At 41.4% G+C, this 19,820-nt stretch overlaps 1 protein-coding gene across 1 annotated transcript; it reads right to left on the bottom strand.

The window, feature by feature from the left end:
• Window positions 1-2,690: 2,690 nt before the first annotated feature.
• LOC129823905 (phosducin-like) lies at window positions 2,691-4,005 on the bottom strand. Its single transcript, XM_055882999.1, has 2 exons — window positions 3,880-4,005; window positions 2,691-3,616 (listed from the first exon to the last, which is right to left on the bottom strand). The coding sequence occupies exons 1-2, from the start codon at window positions 3,925-3,927 to the stop codon at window positions 3,098-3,100; spliced, it is 567 nt and encodes a 188-aa protein (XP_055738974.1). The 5' UTR covers window positions 3,928-4,005; the 3' UTR covers window positions 2,691-3,097.
• Window positions 4,006-19,820: the final 15,815 nt, after the last annotated feature.

Here is a 19,820-nt window from a genome sequence, read left to right as displayed (position 1 = left end):
AAACCAGACGATACAATTACATTTTTTCTTTAATTTACAGATATCCAGAGGCACACTCTTACACTCGGACATCATTTACAAACAATGTATTTGTGTTTTAGTGAGTATTTTCAAATGTATTTAAAAACATTGTACCTTTAACTAGGCAAGTCAGTTAAGAACAATTTCTTATTTACAATGACAGCCTACACTGGACAAACTCAGCACCGCCCTATGGGACTCCCAATCACAGCCAGTTGTGATACAGCCTGGATTCGAACCAGGGTGTCTGTAGTGACACCTCTAGCACTGAGATGCAGTGCCTTAGACCGCTGCACCACTCGGGAGCCCCAAGTTACCCAGATATGAGGCACTAGAGATGACCACTTGATGAGTGTATGAATTTGACAATTTTCCTGTCCTGCTAAGCATGCAAAATGTAACGAGTACTTTTGAGTGTCAGGGAAAACGTATGGAGTAAAAAGTACATTATTTTTTAAAGATTGTAGAAGTAGAAGTTGTCAAAAATATAAAAAGTGAAGTACAGATAACCCCAAAAGTATTTTACTCCACTAATATGAACATAGTGTCCAGCAGAGTGGAGATGTTCCTGGAAGATATTTTAATAGAGAGAGAGAGGACAAAGGTACAGTATTAGTTCTCTGCTTTAGCATTGGATTTCAGACTATGCAGATCAACCACAAGGTGGCACTGTTGACCATTCACTGGTTGTCGCTATACTCACTGTCCCATCATTTACCTGTTCTCCTGCATTACAGTATATATTCCCCCAAACAATAACAAATCAAATATGAAGGGGTGTCCACATACTTTCGTATATATATTGTACTATGCTGGTATTTCCTTTTAAATACTCTCTTCAAACAACCATTTCCTCAGAATTCATGAGGTAGAAAGGAAAGAAACGGGAAAGGGGGATACCTAGTCAGTTGTACAACTGAATGCATTCAACTGAAGTGTGTCTTCTGCATTTAACCCAACCACTCTGAATGACCAGGGAAAAACTCCTGGCTGTCATGATTTGAGTTAACAATATATCAATAGCTATTGAGAAAGACTGAAGCGTGTGTATGTAAAGGCATGTACAGGAAGTATCGATAGCTAAAAGATTAGGGTAATGGTTGTGACATGGTGAGGTTGGACCCAGGTGCAACGAGACCAGATGAGGAATCAGTGGTTAAGGATAAACACATTACTTTACTGAGAAACGGTAACAGAAGGATCACAGTAACACTGGGAGACCAACAAGCACTGAGTCTCAAACTCACTCAGGAGACAACCGCACACGGCACATAATACAGGCTTCTGCACAAGAAAACACCTCCTTTTAACAGGGAAATCATAATGAGTAAATAGGACACACCTGAGTGTCGTTAATGTCTCTAGGATGTTTTTTTTGTGGACCACTAGGCAAGCACCTCTCTTGACATTCCTAACACCTAACCCAACCTATTAATCAGCATCATCAGGTATGTAACATAGCTGTCTCTTGACTCAGCCGGATACCGTTGTGTTGTGTAGGTGTTGCCATGTTGTGTAGGTGTTGCAATCACTCTCCTAGCCACGGGCAACTTGCTGCTCTACCTGAGCAACAAGTGGTGGACGCACACAGGATACACACACAACAACAGCTGGTCCTATGTGGAGTGACTAAATCGCTTGATTTAATTACATTTTCATGAAATTGAGTTTACATTATTTATTATTATTATACAATTATTATTATTATTATTATTAGTATTATAATGCAAGCTGTATGTTTCCTATTGATCAATCAGCATATTTATTTTCATATGAATTGTAAAGCAGAATTATATAGAAAGAGAAATAAAGAATTTACTCAGAGAAGCATGTGTATAGCATATGGTGTAATGTCTTTCAGTAAGTGTGTGTCCAATTAACATGTTGAAGCATATATTTAAATTCCCTCTATGATTTATTATAATGGGGGAAATGGACCCGCTAATTGTTATTTTCAGTTCATTCAGGCGTCATAAGATATTCTGATGTGAGATAACCACGAACTTTCCACTCTGTTCTGACATGTTACCTCATGCCAACAACCATATGTATCGGACCACTCCTCACCCACAGTGCTGGCACAACGAACAACGGAAATGCATCAGAAGAGCTCAGAGCGTTGGTATTCAATACAGTATTTTGCGATGACCTAGGCCTACAGTATGGTCTTGTATGGTTATGCTCAGTATAGAGCTCGCCAGTTTGTAGTCCTAAAAAAACAGCAATGAGTTACCTCTGGTTCGTTCAGCCATTCCTACGGGGAAGGACGTTGTTTTTTGGATAAATGCAGAAAATAAGGTTGCAGGTTAACACAGGTTTAGAATACAGTATTTAAAACGTTTTGTTCTGTCAGATAATATCAATCAGTTAACATGACCTTTATGAATTTATGAACAATTATTATGTACAGTGCTTTATGTGCTTGTTTTGATTACATAAATGCTTCAAAATTCACAAAAAGCTACATTAGCTGATTCTCATAGAACAAAATGTATAACATCTCCTAAGCCTGTTGTTACCACAGACTTATTTTCAGCTTTTATCTAAAATCCCTACAAAACCTCCATTCAGTTCCCTATAGGCTTGTTAATATTGATAAAACAATTAGACTGAGAAACCAACCAACACTTTCATGGGGAAATACTGCTTTTAATGACTGATTGGGGGTTAACAACTTTAACCCTATTGAATTCAAACATGAAAATATAGCACAGAATACATTGGGTCAGTAGTGATAAACAAGCCCAAGCCCTGAAAGGGGGTTCATTACTCCAACCGCAGGATCATATACTGTGTCGCCAACACAACCTTTAACAAAGATTGCAATATTATCCACTAATCAATCACACCCACATAGAGAATAAAATCATGTTATAGTGATACACACATACAGTATTGAGCTGATGTCTGAAATCTGTAGCTTTGCCGATGTTAATGTACGCTGCCTGTGATAAACTTAAACGACCTTGACTGGATAGTGGATACTGTTAACTAAAAAGATAGCATTTACAGCAGCCTAGAAGGCTAATAGGTTCAGAAATGTGCACTGACTGTCACTGACACCCTATTAAGACCCTTATTCCACCTCCACACCTGCCTCCTCATCAGGACAGGCCGCAAACTCCTTCTCGGGCAGCAGGCCGTACTCGCTGAGGAACGCCTCGATATCGGTAGCGAAGAACTCCTCGCTGAGGTGCTGTGTCATGGACAGGAAGTTGCCTAGCAGCTCGCCTGCCTTGTACACCAGAATGGTGGGCAGCACGTTGTCTGAGAAGCGCTCGCCGGCACCTGTTGCGGCCGCCTGGATGCGGCAGAACTTGATGCTAGGGTACTCGGTGGCCAGGCAGTCCAGGCAGGAGTTGAGTGCCTCGCAACCTTTGACCCCGTCCTCGTAGATGTGTACGATCACCAGGGTGAGCCTGTGCGCCTTCTCAATGAGCTCCAGGAAGGCCTCGGCGCTGTCCAAATCCACCACGCTTTCGAACTTAGGGCCAAAGCTGAGACGCTCGTGCATCTCCTTCATGCACTGCTGCCGATACTTGCGCAGGCACTTCTCGTCCTCCTCTGCGATCATTTCATACTCCTGGACACTCATCTGTATGGAGACAAATGGGGTGATGGAAGCTGAGTCAAGGCTCATGTCTAGGATGTATAGGGGTTGAAACAGAGAAATATAATTGACTTGAATGGAGGGTCTAGTAATTTTATTTCATTGGGTTAAAATAGGTAAGTAAACATGTTTTGATTTTCACAGGAGCTTGTAACACATGTATCTCCCTCTGTGGTCGAGTCACTTACTGTCTCGCCGTGTGGTTGAACACTGACTGACCAGGTGGTTGTGGTTGAACACTGACTGACCTTGCGGTTGAGTCTGTCGGGGATGTCATCGCTCTGGGGGTTGGACATCTGTCTGAGGAGCTCCTTCTTGCTGGGAAGGGTGTCCTGGTCCTCACACTTAAACTTCCTCCAGTCATTGATCACACCCTTGGGGCCTTGTAGATAAACCACAAAGTAGTTGAGACAGGGTTCTATATGTAATTATATGGGTTGAGAGGGGGTCCATCAATAGGTGAAAACAAGAGCTGAGTTTTACAGAGAAAAAAGTCTGCATCAGAAAGACAGTTTGGATTTGGATTGTAAACAGTGTAGACCTATAAAGAGTCAGGTCACTAGAAGGGTTGATATTAGTTGATGATTTGTCTGTCACCTGTTTGGATTGCTGGCACCTCATCTTCATCTGGGCTTGACATAATGAACTTTCTGAATGAAGAGACAAAATAAAGTTTATCAATGAAAACCATTTTCTTATCACCACTTCCTCAAAGAGACTGGCTTGTAACAAAGGTTTCGCCTTGGCAGCATTGTTGCATCGCATTGGTTCATAGGTGTGCCTGGCTTGTGTGCTGTATGCAGCAGGTTGAAACTGTCAGAGACATTCAGAGGGAGCCAGGCTGATGCTGTATTATCAGATTAAGATTATGTCTAATATTCAGGGTTTTCTAAAACAGAGTTAATTCATGTGTCTGCGTGGGACTACGTGTGTAAGATGCTGCTGGGAGATAAAGATAACAATGTGGCGTGTATTGTTTGTATGACCTATGCAGATCCCCTAAGCCACTAAGCATTAGATCAGGGAGCCAATACAACTCTTCAGGTGGAGCATCTAAAGAGGCCATACAACAGCAGCTTGTTTAGACATGATGCGGCTGAGTCTGAGTAATGACAGCATTCATAGGCCTGCTCAAAACAATGCGTCAAACCTAAGCCTTACTAATCTGGACCATGCCAATCCTTGTGATATACACACCCTCCCCCAAAAAGCTCTCCTTCTCCATCTCCAGTGTTAGAGCAACTACAATACAACATCTCAATTTCACCTGAAACCTTTCTCATTTGATCTGTCGCTAAATTTGAAAAGCTACTTTGCCCCCCCCCTAGGGCAACCATAACCATAAAGCTTCTACAGAGCTGAAAATAAAACATTATCTTTGATGATAACGCTGCCAACACAACTTGCTAGATTCTTACTAAATGTGTACAGTGTGTCAATGTATTTTGGTTTGTCTTGTACATCATCATCGTGTCCAAGGTGACGTTCCTCAAGTTTGTGCTGTGTGGCAGTAAATTACAGAATAGCCTTTATATGTATCCATGCACAAGCAAAACATTTCAGTGGTTTCGATAATGTTGAGCATAAATTATGATAAGGCCTGATGTCGTTTTATATTGCTCCACCTTGTGCTGACTATTGCGCTGGTCATCTGAAATGATCGGTTGCAGATTTTAACGTATTTTAACCACCTGAATGTGCATTCTAATCCCAGAGACATGAAACATGGTCCTTACTACACCTGTCAGAACACAGTGACGCACAATACACTGTAAGACCATACACATATAAAGGGAAAATCTGCAGCTCAAGCAATAACAAAGCCCGCCACCGTTTAGTAAAACTTTGATGGACGTTGCTGGACAAATTTAACCACTCTCAATTCAATAGAAAGAGCTATGGGTGCAAGGACTGACTATCCATGATATCAACATTATATTTTTAACCATGTTTTCAGGCTATATAGGGTTTGTTTACAATTACATTGTTTACAAACAATGAAGTAAAACCGGCTTGTATATTGAGTTATGATGGGGTACGACAGTTGAACTAAGCTCCTAAAGCAGCGTTTCTTAAAGTATGGTTCGCGGACCTGTTCATGGTGGGTCGCGACGTAAATTTATAATTATTTCATTAATTACTGGAATTTATTTGGCCAAGTGCAACTGCGCTCTCGGTTCAGCAGAGATCTCTGCTCAGTTTGGTAGCTGCGCGAGTAGGAGAGGGAGATGTCCGTGCTTCGCGGTTTACCGGATCTTTTTTCCGCAGTTTTGTTGAAGATCACTCCGCGGTCCACACGCTGCAGCGCTGTAGTTCAAGCCACTGACTTGTTATTCCCACTCGCCATCACTCACCGCTGTCATGGAATGGACTCATGCTAGACACAAGTTCTGACTGAGCTCAATAGTCATGAAACGCAAAAACAGTTATGACTTTTTGTCTCTTTCATACAAACTTCGAGAAATAACGAGGAGCGCCCACAATGTGTTTTGTGTGGGGAAGTGCTTAGTAATGAGTCTCTCAAAACGAACAAATTAATAAAACGACACGTCCTGACCAAACATCTAGGCACAGCATGACGGTAAACCCAGGGAGTTCTTTCAGAACAGGGCAGAATGCTTCAGGAAACAGAGCTTCGAAAGTGGAAAAGTAAGTCAACTAGCAAGGCATTGTTGTCATTTTATAACAGGTGATGATATGCAGAAATAAGGGAGTACTATCTTTCATAGTAGTAGATGTGAGTTTCTCTTTCAAACAATCCCCTGGCCTTTTAACGTTACACAGCTAATAGCTAACGTTAGCCAAAGCAAGCTAACTAGCTACTGATAGTGCAACCCTAAGAAACAGTACAGATGAAAAATGATCAGGCCTACTGTACATCTTACTGTAGAAATGTTTGTCGAAAACACGTCTAGGTTGGAACTGTTGCTGTTAAAATAAAAGTAATCATTTTTATTCTGAACTGGAATAAACTGAATGAAGCAAGATGTTTTTTTTAGACAAACACTCACAAAGTTCTGGGCTGTTCATCTACAGCAGGAAGCGGTCTCCTGCCTGACTGAGAAAGCAGATATTCTGATCCAGTTTGGCACCACATACATATGCAAGTCAGGGTTCTCAAGTACAGAAACAGTGTCAATGCTGAGCATGACCTCAGTGTTGCACTATCAAAAACTGAGCCCCAGAATAGACGTGCTTGTTGAAATGTTCAACCAGCCACACACACCTCATTGGGACTGTGTGTATGTGTGTGTTTTCTGGTCTACATCTGTGTAGACCAGAAAACACATCAATCAGTTTATTCCAGTTCAGAATAAATAAATAAATATTTTAACAGTAACAGCTCCAACCTAGACTTTCAATCAACAATAATTTCTACAGTAAGATGTATAGTAGGCCTGAATTGTTTTATCTGTACTGTTACTTCGGGTTGCACGGTCAACAATACTGTGTGTGTGTGTGTGTTGTGTTATACATCTGTGTGATGTGATCAATCTGTTTATTCCAGTTCAGAATGAAATTATTTATTGTATTTTAACAGCAACAGTTCCAATCTAGACAGATGTGTTTTTAATGGGGAAAAATAAACATGAAAAGACATTTATGGGTATTTCACTGTTATTTGTTTTTGTCTATATTGCATTTTTTTCGACATAAAGGCAATGAAATGTACCGATATTTACGTATAGTTGCATATTTTCCTTGGGTCGTAGGAAAACACAGAATTTCTAATTTGGGTTCCTGGCTGAAAAAGTTTAAGAACCTCTGTCCTAAGGCATTTATTTATAAGTTATATTCTTCAAGACTTAATGGGTATACAATATATCATTCATTTATCAGTCCAAACATGGATGTAGCGACTAAGGATTCTAGATTTAAAATGTTAAAATCTAACTCACTCTGCAGAAACAGCATAGAGTATTCCAAATGTTTTCCATGTGTAATTTCTAACATTATGGATGATCACTTTAGATTTGATCACATCTTTCATTACTTATTTCTCTTCTTCAATCCCAGTGGAGAATTAGACCACATCTTTCACTGCTCTATGTCAAATAGAATCAATATTAATCAATAGGATAGCAGACAGTCATGCTCACCTGTGTGGTTAGCTGCACTTCCTTATTGAGTCTCCCTAGTCCTGACCAGATGGGTTATCACTGATGTGTTGCAATGGGTTTCTTCTGAGGACAGCTGGGGAAGGCTGTGCAGGATTAATTAGAGATATCTTCATAGTGACAAGTAATATGGTGACGTGTATAATAGGCTCAGGAATTAGACCTGCTCAGATAAGATTATCTGTGTGTGTGTGTGTGTGTGTGTGTGTGTGTGTGTGTGTGTGTGTGTGTGTGTGTGTGTGTGTGTGTGTGTGTGTGTGTGTGTGTGTGTGTGTGTGTGTGTGTGTGTGTGTGTGTGTGTGTGTGTGTGTGTGTAAGAGAGAAACATGGAAAGAGCAACAGATGAGCTACACTACCGGTCAAAAGTTTTAGAACACCTACTCATTCAAGGGTTTTTCTTTATTTTTACTATTTTCATTGTAGAATAATAGTGAAGACATCATAACTATGAAAAAACACATGGAATCATGTAGTAACCAAAAAAGTGTTAAACCAAGACATGGCGGTTGGAACCAAAAATCTCCAATTTGGACTCCAGGCCAAAGGACAAATTTCCACCGGTCTAATGTCCATTGCTTGTGTTTCTTGGCCCAAGCAAGTCTCTTCTTATTATTGGTGTACTTTAGTAGTGGTTTCTTTGCAGCAATTTGACCATGAAGGCCTGATTCACACTTTCTCCTCTGAACAGTTGACGTTGAGATGTGTCTGTTACTTGAACTCTTAAGCATTTATTTGGGCAGCGATTTCTGAGGCTGGTCACTAATGAATTATCCTCTGCAGCGGAGCTAACTCTGGGTCTTTCATTCCTGTGGCGGTCCTCATGAGAGCCAGTTTCATCATAGTGCTTCATGGTTTTGGAGACTGCACTTGAAGAAACTTTCAAAGTTCTTGAAACGTTCCGTATTGACTGACCTTCAGTTCTTAAAGTAATGATGGCCTGTCATTTCTCTTTACTTATTTGAGCTGTTCTTGCCACAATATGAACTTGGTCTTTTACCAAATAGGGCTATCTTCTGTATACCCCCCCCCCCCCCCCCCCTACCATGTCAATATACAACTGATTGGCTCAAACACATTAAGAAGGAAAGAAATTCCACAAATTAACTTTTAAGACATCACACCTATTAATTGAAATGCATTACAGGTGACTACCTCATGAAGCTGGTTGAGAGAATGCCAAGTGTGCAAAGCTGTCATCAAGACAAAGGATGACTATTTGAAGAATCTAAAATATAATTTTGATTTGTTTGTTTTTGGTTATTACATGATTCCATGTGTTATTTCATAGTTTTGATGTCTTCACTATTATTCTACAATGTAGAAAATAGTAAAAAATAAAGAAAAACCCTTGAATGAATAGGTGTTCTAAAACTTTTGACCGGTAGTGTATATTAACAGCTGTTAAGGGTGTGTAGATGAGATTTTTTTGCCAATATTAGCCCAATTCTGATATTTTTTGTCAATATTGTCTGTGTTTACACAGGCAGCCAAATTCTGATATTTTAGCCAGTAATTGGTCTTTTGACAAATCAGATCAGATATTTTGTCAATAATTGGGCAAAAGATCAGAATTGGGCTCCCTGTGTAAACGCAGCCTATGTGATGTGCACTTTCTCAATGTATGTGATTTTCAACACCGGCATTGTCATTCAAATGTATATTAGTGTGGACCACATCCATTCAAAATCTTCAATCTGGGAACATTACATAATGTAGGCGTATTGTACACCATGCAAGAACATGACTACCTCATGGAGCTACCTCAGATTGTCTGCATGCGTATATTCATAGATTTTAAAGGCTTATAGGGTCTTACAGTGTGTATTGTGCGTCACTGGGTTCTGATAAGTGTAATGACCATGTTTCATATCTCTGGGATTAGAATGCACGTTCAGATTAGAATTTGCAGTTGAAACTTAAACAAAACAGTCACCCCGCCTATATATCAATTGATTCTTTAAGAATATAACTTATAAATGCCTTATTAGCTTAGTTCACCTGTCATACCCCATCATAACCCAAAATACAGTAGTTTTAACCATGTTTTGAGGCTAAAAAGTGTTTGTTTACAATTATAAACTGGGTGGTTCGAGCACTGAATGCTGGTTGGCTGACAGCTGTGGTATATCAGACCGTGTATCGCGGGTAATTTTGGTGCTCTAATTACGTTGGTAACCAGTTTATAATAGCAGTAAGGCACCTCGGAGGTTTGTGGTGTATGGCCAATATACCACGGCTAAGGGCTTTATCCAGGCACTCTGCTTTGCGTCGTGCATAAGAACAGCCCTTAGCCATGGTATATTGGCCATATACCACACCTCCTCGTGCATTATTGCTTAATTACATGATTTACAAACAATGGAGTAAAGCAGGCTTATGTTGGGTTCTGATGGGGTATGGCATTTCTAAGTTATATTCTTCAAGAATCAATGGGTATATATCATTAAGTCAAAAATGGATGTAGCAACTGCGGATTCTAGCTTTAAAATAAATGTAACTAAAATTTGCAACCAATAATTTCAGATGACCAGTGCAATTTTCAGCTCTAGGTGGAGGTAAAACTCTGTTGTGTTAAACTAGGGGGAAGCTTGTCCATCAGTCTCTCTTGCAATATCTAGAAAGGAAATTGGGAAATTCTCTGGCCTCTGTTGCAGACTTTTTATATAAAGAAGGTATCCATGAACATTCTATGCATTTTGTGAAATGTCTCATACTACAGGGATGGCATGTAGATTACAAGTTGCCGTTTCAATGCATGCCTTTCATACAAACACAAAACAACTCAATGCGCACAGTTTCTCTAGAGATTAATCAGATCCAGCCTGAGCTGTACGATGTAGTAGGGAGTAGTAGTTTCCAACAGGCCAATAATCAACATTGTTTCGACGTGGTAATTAACTACAATGACCATAATTCATTGCACATCTACCTGTCCAATCTATTACTTTTATGCCAGCTATGGAAGAGAGAAGAATGCGCAATTGTGAAGGTATATAGAGCAGCTGTTGCTTCGCGAGATATCTTTACCTGAAAATGCATGATCGAAGTTATTAATAGTTGGCATCATAAAAGTATGCCTTATTTACTTTGAATAACTACAAATAATTATTTTGTCTGACAGCATAGGCAGCAGCTCTGTAGAGATGAGATGAGGACTTGGAATTATTTTTTTATTCTTATTATTTCACCTTTATTTAACCAGATCGGCCAGTTGAGAACAAGTTCTCATTTACAACTGTGACCTGGCAAAGATAAAGCAAAGCAGTGCAACAAAAACAACAACAGAGTTACACATAAACAAACGTACAGTCAATAACACAATAGAAAAATCAATATACAGTGTGTGCAAACGTAGAAGAGTAGGGAGGTAAGGAAATAAATAAGCCAAGGAAGCGAAATAATTGCATTGCGTGCTACGGGTGGGTGTTGCTATCGTGACCAGTGAACTGAGGTAAGGTGGGGCTTTACCTAGCATAGACTTATAGATGACCTGGAGTCAGCGGGTTTGGCGATGAATATGAAGCAAGTGCCAGCCAACGAGAGCATACAGGTCGCAGTGGTGGGTGTTATATGGGACTTTGTTGACAAAACGGATGGCACTGTGATAGATTACATCCAGTTTTCTGAGTAGAGTGTTGGAGGCTATTTTGTAAATGACATCGCCGAAGTCAAGGATCGGTAGAATAGTCAGTTTTACGAGGGTATGTTTGGCAGCATGAGTGAAGGAGGCTTTGTTGCGAAATAGGAAGCCGATTCTAGATTTAATTTTGGATTGGAGATGCTTAATGTGAGTCTAAAAGGAGAGTTTACAGTCTAACCAGACACCTAGGTAGTTGTCCACATATTATAAGTCAGAACCGTTCAGAGTAGTGATGCTAGTCGGGCGGGAGGGTGCGGGCAGCAATCGGTTGAAGAGCATTCACTTAGTTTTACTTGCATTTAAAAGCAGTTGGAGGCCTCGGAAGGAGTGTTGTATGGTATTGAAGCTTGTTTGGAGGTTTGTTAGCACAGTGTCCAAAGAAGGGCCAGATGTATACAGAATGGTGTCGTTTGCGTAGAGGTGGATCAGAGAATCACCAGCAGCAAGAGCGACATCATTGATATATACAGAGAAAAGAGTCGGCCTGAGAATTGATCTCTGTGGCACCCCCATAGAGACTGCCAGAGGTCTGGACAACAGGCCCTTCGATTTGACACACTGAACTCTATCTGAGAAGTACTTGGTGAACCAGGCGAGGCAGTCATTTGAGAAGCCAAGGCTATTGAGTCTGCCGATAAGAATGCCGTGATTGACAGAGTCGAAAGAATTGGCTAGGTCGATGAAGACGGCTGCACAGTACTGTCTATTATCGATGGCGGTTATGATATCATTTAGGACCTTGAGCGTGGCTGAGGTGCACCCATGACCAGCTCGGAAACCAGATTGCATAGTGGAGAAGGTACGGTGGGATTCGAAATGGTCGGTGATCTGTTTGTTAACTTGGCGTGCGAAGATTTTAGAAAGGCAGGGCAGGATGGATAAAGGTCTAAAACAATTTGGGTCTAGAGTGTCTCCCCCTTTGAAGAGGGGGATGACCGTGGCAGCTTTCCAATCTTTGGGGATCTCAGACGATACAAAAGAGAGGTTGAATAGGCTAGTAATAGGAGTTGCAACAATTTCGGCGGATAATTTTATAAAGAGAGGGTCCAGATTGTCTAGCCCGGCTGATTTGTAGGTATCCAGATTTTGCAGCTCTTTCAGAACATCAGCTGTCTGGATTTGGGTGAAGGAGAAGAGGGGGGGGGGGCTTGGGAAAGTTGCTGCAGGGGGTGCTGAGATGTTGGCCGAGGTAGGGGTAGCCAGGCGGAAAGCATGGCCAGCCGTAGAAAAATGCTTATTGAAATGATCAATTAATGTAGATTTATCGGTGGTGACAATGTTTCCTATCATCAATGCAGTGGGCAGCTGGGAGGAGGTGCTCTTATTCCCCATAGACTTTAGTGTCCCAAAACTTTTTGGAATTAGGATGCAAATTTCTGTTTGAAAAAGCTAGCCTTAGCTTTCCTAACTGTCTGATTTTATATTCGTTCCTGACATCCCTGAAAAGTTGTATATCGCGGGGGCTGTTAGTTGCTAATGCAGAACGCCACAGGATGTTTTTGTGCTGGTCAAGGGCAGTCAAGTCTAAGGTGAACCAAGGGCTATATCTGTTCTTAGTTTTACATTTGTTTGAATGGTGCGGGCTTATTTAAGATGGTGAGGAAAGCACTTTTTAAGAGCAACCAGGCATCCTCTACTGACGGGATGAGGTCAATATCTTTCCAGGATACCCGGGCCAGGTCGATAAGAAAGGCCTGCTCGCTGAAGTGTTTTAGGGAGCGTTTGACAGTGATGAGGGGTGATCGTTTGACCGCAGACCCATTACGCACGCAGGCAATGAGGCAATGATCGCTGAGATCCTGGTTGAAGACAGCAGAGGTGTATTTAGAGGCCAAGTTGGTCAGGATGATATCTAAGAGGGTGCCCATGGTTACGGATTTAGGATTGTACCTGGTAGGTTCCTTGATAATTTGTGTGAGATTGAGGGCATCAATTTTAGATTGTAGGGCGGCCGGAGTGTTAAGCATGTCCCATTTTAGGTCACCTAACAGTACGAACTCTGAAGATAGATGGGGGGCAATCAATTCTCATATGGTGTCCTGGGCACAGCTGGGGGCTGAAGGGGGTCTATAACAAGCGGCAACAGTGAGAGACTTGTTTCTGGAAAGGTAGATTTTTAAAAGTAGAAACTGTTTGGGCACAGACCTGGATAGCATGACAGAACTCTGCAGGCTATCTCTGCAGTAGATTGCAACTCCGCCCCCTTTGGCAGTTCTATCTTGTCGGAAAATGTTATAATTCTATTTTTTGGTGGCCTTCCTAAGCCAGGATTCAGACACGGCTAGGACATCCGGGTTGGCGGAGTGTGCTAAAGCAGTGAATAAAACAAGGAGGCTTCTAATGTTAACATGCATGAAACCAAGGCTTTTACGGTTACAGAAGTCAACAAATGAGAGCGCCTGGGGAATGGGAGTGGAGCTAGGGGCTACAGGGCCTGGGTTAACCTCTACATCACCAGAGGAACAGAGGAGGAGTAGGATAAGGGTATGGCTAAAGGCTATAAGAACTGGTCGGCTGGTGCGTTTGGAACAGAGAGTAAAAAGAGCAGATTTCTGGGCGCGGAAGAATATATTCAAGGCATAATGTACAGACAAGGTTATGTGAGTACAGTGGAGGTAAACCTATGCATTGAGTGACGATGAGAGAGGTTTTGTCTCTAGAGGCACAATTTAAGCCAGGCGAGGTCACCGCATGTGTGGGGGGTGGAACAAAAGTACTAGCTAAGGCATATTGAACAAGGCTGGAGGCTCTACAGTGAAATAAGACAATCACTAACCAAAACAGCAATAGACAAGGCATATTGACATTAGGGAGAGGCATGTGTAGCTGAGTGATCATAGGGTCCAGTGAGTAGCTAGGTGAGATGGAGACACGGCGATTCAGACAGCTAGTGGGCTGGGGCTAGCAGATGGGCCTTTGGGGGACGTCGCAACGGAAGAGCCTGTTGAAACCCCCTCGGATGGTTACGTTGGCAGACCAGACGTGATGGATCGGCAGCGCTCTGTGTCGGCAGTAAAATGGTCCATGCCAATTGGCAAAATAGTTATTGTACCCCAAGAATTGGCGGATGTACCTCTTCAGCTAGCCTGGAGATGGGCCTAGCTCGAGGCTAGCTCCAGGCTAACTGGTGCTTACTTCGGGACAGAGACGTTAGCCAGGAGTAGCCACTCGAAGTAGCAGCTAGCTAGCTGCAATGATCCGGTGTAAAGGTTCAGAGCTTGCGGTAGGAATCCGGAGATGTGGTAGAGAAAAGCAGTCCCATATGCTCTGGGTTGATATTGCGCTGTGCAGACTGCCAGGAATTGCCCGGGCTGAGGCTAGCTGATGTCCGAGTTAACGGTGATGACCGCTGGCAGTGGCTAACTGACTAGTAGCTAGTTAGCTGGCTAGCCTTTGATGGGGGTTACGGTTCTAATGTGTATAAAATGGCAGATCCATACCACATTGGGTGAGGCGGGTTGCAGGAGAGTATGTTCAGTCCTTAGATGGAAATTGAGATGTAAAAAAAATATTAAAAATATATACAAAGAAAAGGATATACGGGACAAGACAAACAGACGTCCTACTTCTACGCCATCTTGGAACACCAAGATGGCCCACGAGTTTCCACTAATATAAATAATAGTCATCAAATAAAATATAATGGTTAATAAGTGATTAGCACCAATGGGCAGTCACTACCATCATGGGACTTTTATTAATTGTTTTATTCTGTGTTGTTACACCATTCAACCCACATAATGAATAGTCCATTTAATCAAAAACCCGAGATTATTTTTGAATAACTGAACCGAAACCGAATCGACCTCAAAAAGCAGTAATCACTCAGACTTTCTTATCTTACGCAATTAGAGCTATGTATGTAGCAGGAATTGAAACACAGTAATGTTTTAAAGGAATCTCCCCATGTCTTCGTCACCCCTTCTGATTTATAAAGTGAAGGTGACAGTATGGAAATGCTTTACTCAGCAGTATTGAGGAGGATATGGGAAATGACGCTGCAACCCCCTATCTTTGACCTCATAGCCAGAACCAGAAACCCATATCCAAAAATCCCTCACAGGTCAGGAATGTTTCACTTTTCTTCACAGTGGCCCACTAGTTCCCACTAAAGTGAAGTTATTGCATGAGCAGAGTCCAACCCTTCCCCATCCTTTTCCATGAACCTCTCCACTAGGTGGCGATAGCGTCAAGACAATATGAATAATACTGATTGCAGGTAGAGCTTGCTGGCTGTTGCCCAGATCTGGGACCAATTTCCTCATTAATGCTTGATAATATGGGAAAGGAAATCTGAACACAAATCAGCCTGCGGTAAAAAGCTTCACTAAAATTGCCAGGAATTTGAATAAAAATGTGTATAATTTATGAAATCTGTTCCCAAGAATAAAGAAAGATCGTGTCTCAATTTAATCAAGCTATGAAATTATTGTTATTTTGAAATACAGTCTTTTATGTGTCTTAGTTGTGGTCAATTTGCAGTGTTCAAATTATTACAATTATGTTCCGGACCCCCGACCATCCGTTCTGACATAAATAGGCCCGCGGCTGAATCTAGTTGCCTGTGCCGTACAGTCATGGCCAAAAGTTTTGAGAATGACACAAATATACATTTTCACAATGTTTCCTGCTTCAGTGTCTTTAGATATTTTTGTCAGATGTTACTATGGAATACTGAAGTATAATTACAAGCATTTCATAAGTGTCGAAGGCTTTTATTGACAATTACATGAAGTTGATGCAAAGAATTATTATTTGCAGTGTTGACCCTTCTTTTTCAAGACCTCTGCAATCTGCCCTGGGATGCTGTCAATTAACTTCTGGATCACATCCTGACTGATGACAGCCCATTCTTGCATAATCAATGCTTGGATTTTGTCAGAATTTGTGGGGTTTTGTTTGTCCACCTGCCTCTTGAGGATTGACCACAAGTTCTCAATGGGATTAAGGTCTGGGGAGTTTCCTGGCCATGGACCCAAAATATTGATGTTCTGTTCCCCGAGCCACTTAGTTATCACTTTTGCCTTTTGGCAAGGTGCTCCATCATGCTGGAAAAGGCATTGTTCGTCACCAAACTGTTCCTGAATGGTTGGGAGAAGTTGCTCTCGGAAGATGTGTTGGTACCATTCTTTATTCATGGCTGTGTTCTTAGGCAAAATTGTGAGTGATCCCACTCCCTTGGCTGAGAAGCAACCCCACACATGAATGGTCTCAGGATGCTTTACTGTTGGCATGACACAGGACTGATGGTACCACTCACCTTGTCTTCTCCGGACAAGCTTTTTTCCGGATGCCCCAAACAATCGGAAAGGGGATTCATCAGAGAAAATGACTTCATCCCAGTCCTCAGCAGTCCAATCCCTGTACCTTTTGCAGAATATCCGTCTGTCCCTGATGTTTTTCCTGGAGAGAAGTGGCTTCTTTGCTCCCCTTCTTGACACCAGGCCACCCTCCAAAGGTCTTTGCCTCACTGTGCGTGCAGATGCACTCACACCTGCCTGCTGCCATTCCTGAGCAAGCTCTGTACTGGTGGTGCCCCAATCCCGCAGCTGAATCAACTTTAGGAGATGGTCCTGGCGCTTGCTGGACTTTCTTGGGCGCCCTGAAGCCTTCTTCACAACAATTGAACCACTCTCCTTGAAGTTCTTGATGATCCGATAAATGGTTGAATCAGGTGCAATCTTACTGGCAGCAATATCCTTGCCTGTGAAGCCCTTTTTGTGCAAAGCAATGATGACGGCACGTGTTTACCATGGTTGACAGAGGAAGAACAATGATTCCAAGCACCACCCTACCTTTTGAAGCTTCCAGTCAGTTATTCGAACTCAATCATCATGACAGAGTGATCTCCAGCCTTGTCCTCGTCAACACTCACCTGTGTTAACGAGAGAATCACTGACATGATGTCAGCTGGTCCTTTTGTGGCAGGGCTGAAATGTAGTGGAAATGTTTTTTGGGGATTCAGTTCATTTGCATGGCAAAGAGGGACTTTGCAATTAATTGCAATTCATCTGATCACTCTTGAAAACATTCTGGAGTATATGAAAATTGCCATCATACAAACTGAGGCAGTAGACTTTGTGAAAATATATATTTGTATCATTCTCAAAACTTTTGGCCACGACTGTACAGCATGCTCAGGGGGTAAAGCAAAACAAAAGTTATGTCAATCTTTCCTTCGTTCTTCAGGCTTGTTATATATTTCCTTCCTGTTGCTTTGGCAATATTACATACACACAGAGTCAAGACCTAACTTGCCAGGGCCTTGAAAGGGAAAGCTTGCCACCAGTGCCTTAGATCAGTCATAGAAGACCAGGATATGTTCTCATGCGTAGTTTCGACTCAGGCGTGTGTTCTGAAAGCAAAATATCAGCAACACAGCCGCTAACTGGATGAGTCACGCAGTTTATTTTCATCTGTTAAACATGCATCACCAAATAATCCTCTGTGGATGTGTCACTGTATCACTGTTGATGTAAAGTAAGCAAACATTCTGTAAACAACATCTGAGATGCACGCAGAGTCAGACCACATCCTAAAAGTGTTCTCTGGACAGTGCAAGGGCAAGATAGGTTCCAAAACTGTTTGTGCTGTCTTGTCAACTCCAATGTTCATTGTGAGTTTACCATGGGGGTGGGCCAGACGGCACAAACAGATCTGGGATCAAGCTAAAATGATTAGACCCGCTAGTCTCTTACTGGCCATCGCTTTCATGTTGGGAAATTTGGGCAAATAATACCATGATTTGTCATTCTGGTAACTCATTAAAGTGTAGCTAGTTTGATTCACTCACATGTTTGACATGGCAAAAAAGCTACACAATCACAATGGGAACATCAGTTTTCTACCGCCCCCCCAATTTTAACAATTTCACTCCTGCAATTTTAAGGGCCCCTCATAGTGCCAGCAGAGTGCCCAACTCCAAGCATAACACATGCTGACTCCGGGAAGCTGGGCAAGAGAAGACTGTCCAAATGTTTCATTATTTAAAAAAGTCTGTATGAATTATCATAACCTAACAAGGTGACAGAGGTTATGAATGGTTAAAATGAGACAGAATTTGTGCATGGCATAACTGACTATTGGACTGATGATTGATGGGGAACCAGTGGTGCAGGGATGCTGCTAGACTTTTGTTTAATATTTTTCTATTGAAATCTGTTGAAGAGAATGATAATGGAAAGATTTTAAAATGAAAAGAGCAGTTTCCTCTTTGGGACTGCGATTGACTGCATGTGTGACTAGACATGATTGTGTATCATGGGAAACATGAATTCTTTATTAGAATAGAATAATTATATATTCAGTCTGTAGGCCTCTGAAAAAGATTTTCCAATAATTCTTGAAATCACATTATCACGCATACATTGCAGGGCAAAACAAATAGCATAGACTGTTCTATGATGAATTTAACAAATCTGAATTCAGACTGAATTTCCTTCTTAGACAGCATGATTCATAACAGGGATTCCCTAATTCCCACACAGTCATATTTACAATATTTGTGATTATGTTGGTTTAAACTTTTGCCCTCACAGTTTCTGTGACTCACACAGCTCTATCCTAGTGAAAGGGATGTACGTGTATATGGTTGTCAAAGCGATGAGGATTACATCATGACTAAGACGAGACGTAATCCTCAGGCCCAGAAATGAATTGAAATAAAAATATATATTTGGCATCAATTTAAACCAAACCCAATACTGCTGCCAAACATGAATAGCTGTGTGAATATTGATCATTCTGACATTAGCGATGGTTTCATGCTGTCTTGGGACTTTCAGACCAGGGCATACTTCTGTATATGCATGGCAGATTGACAGATGTTTTTCATACAGGATGATTGCTTTCCGGAAAGCTGCTGTTATAATATCTGAAACAGATGTGGATAGAGGCGGGTGGAAAGTTGCAATCATTCTCATTGGAAGCCAAGCACAACTGTTTATATAATGTTTTATATTACAATTCGATGTTAAATGAGTAAATTACAATGGAAAGAAAAAGTATGTGAACCTTTTGGAATTGTCTGGATTTCTGCATAAATTGGTCATAAAATTTGTTCTGATCTTCATCTAAGTCACAAAAGACAAACATAGTCTGCTTAAACTAATATCACACACGTTATTGTATTTTTCTTGTCTATTTTGAATACATCATTTAAACATTCACAGTGTAGGTTGGAAAAAGTATGTGATCCCCTAGGCCAATGACTTCTCCAAAATCTAATTGGAGTCAGGTAACCTGGAGTACAATCATTAAGACCAGATTGGAGATGTTGGTTAGAGCTGCCCTGCCCTATAAAAAACATTCATACATTTTTAGTTTGCTATTCACAAGAAGCATTGCCTCATCGAGACCTATGAACCATGCCTCGAACAAAAGAGATCTCAGATTAAGAATTGTTGACTTGCATAAAGCTGGAAAGGGTTAC

This window comes from Salvelinus fontinalis, chromosome 26 (genome assembly GCF_029448725.1).
Source record: "Salvelinus fontinalis isolate EN_2023a chromosome 26, ASM2944872v1, whole genome shotgun sequence".
In the NCBI taxonomy this organism is placed as follows: domain Eukaryota; kingdom Metazoa; phylum Chordata; class Actinopteri; order Salmoniformes; family Salmonidae; genus Salvelinus; species Salvelinus fontinalis.
This window is presented reverse-complemented; position numbering and strand designations above follow the sequence as displayed.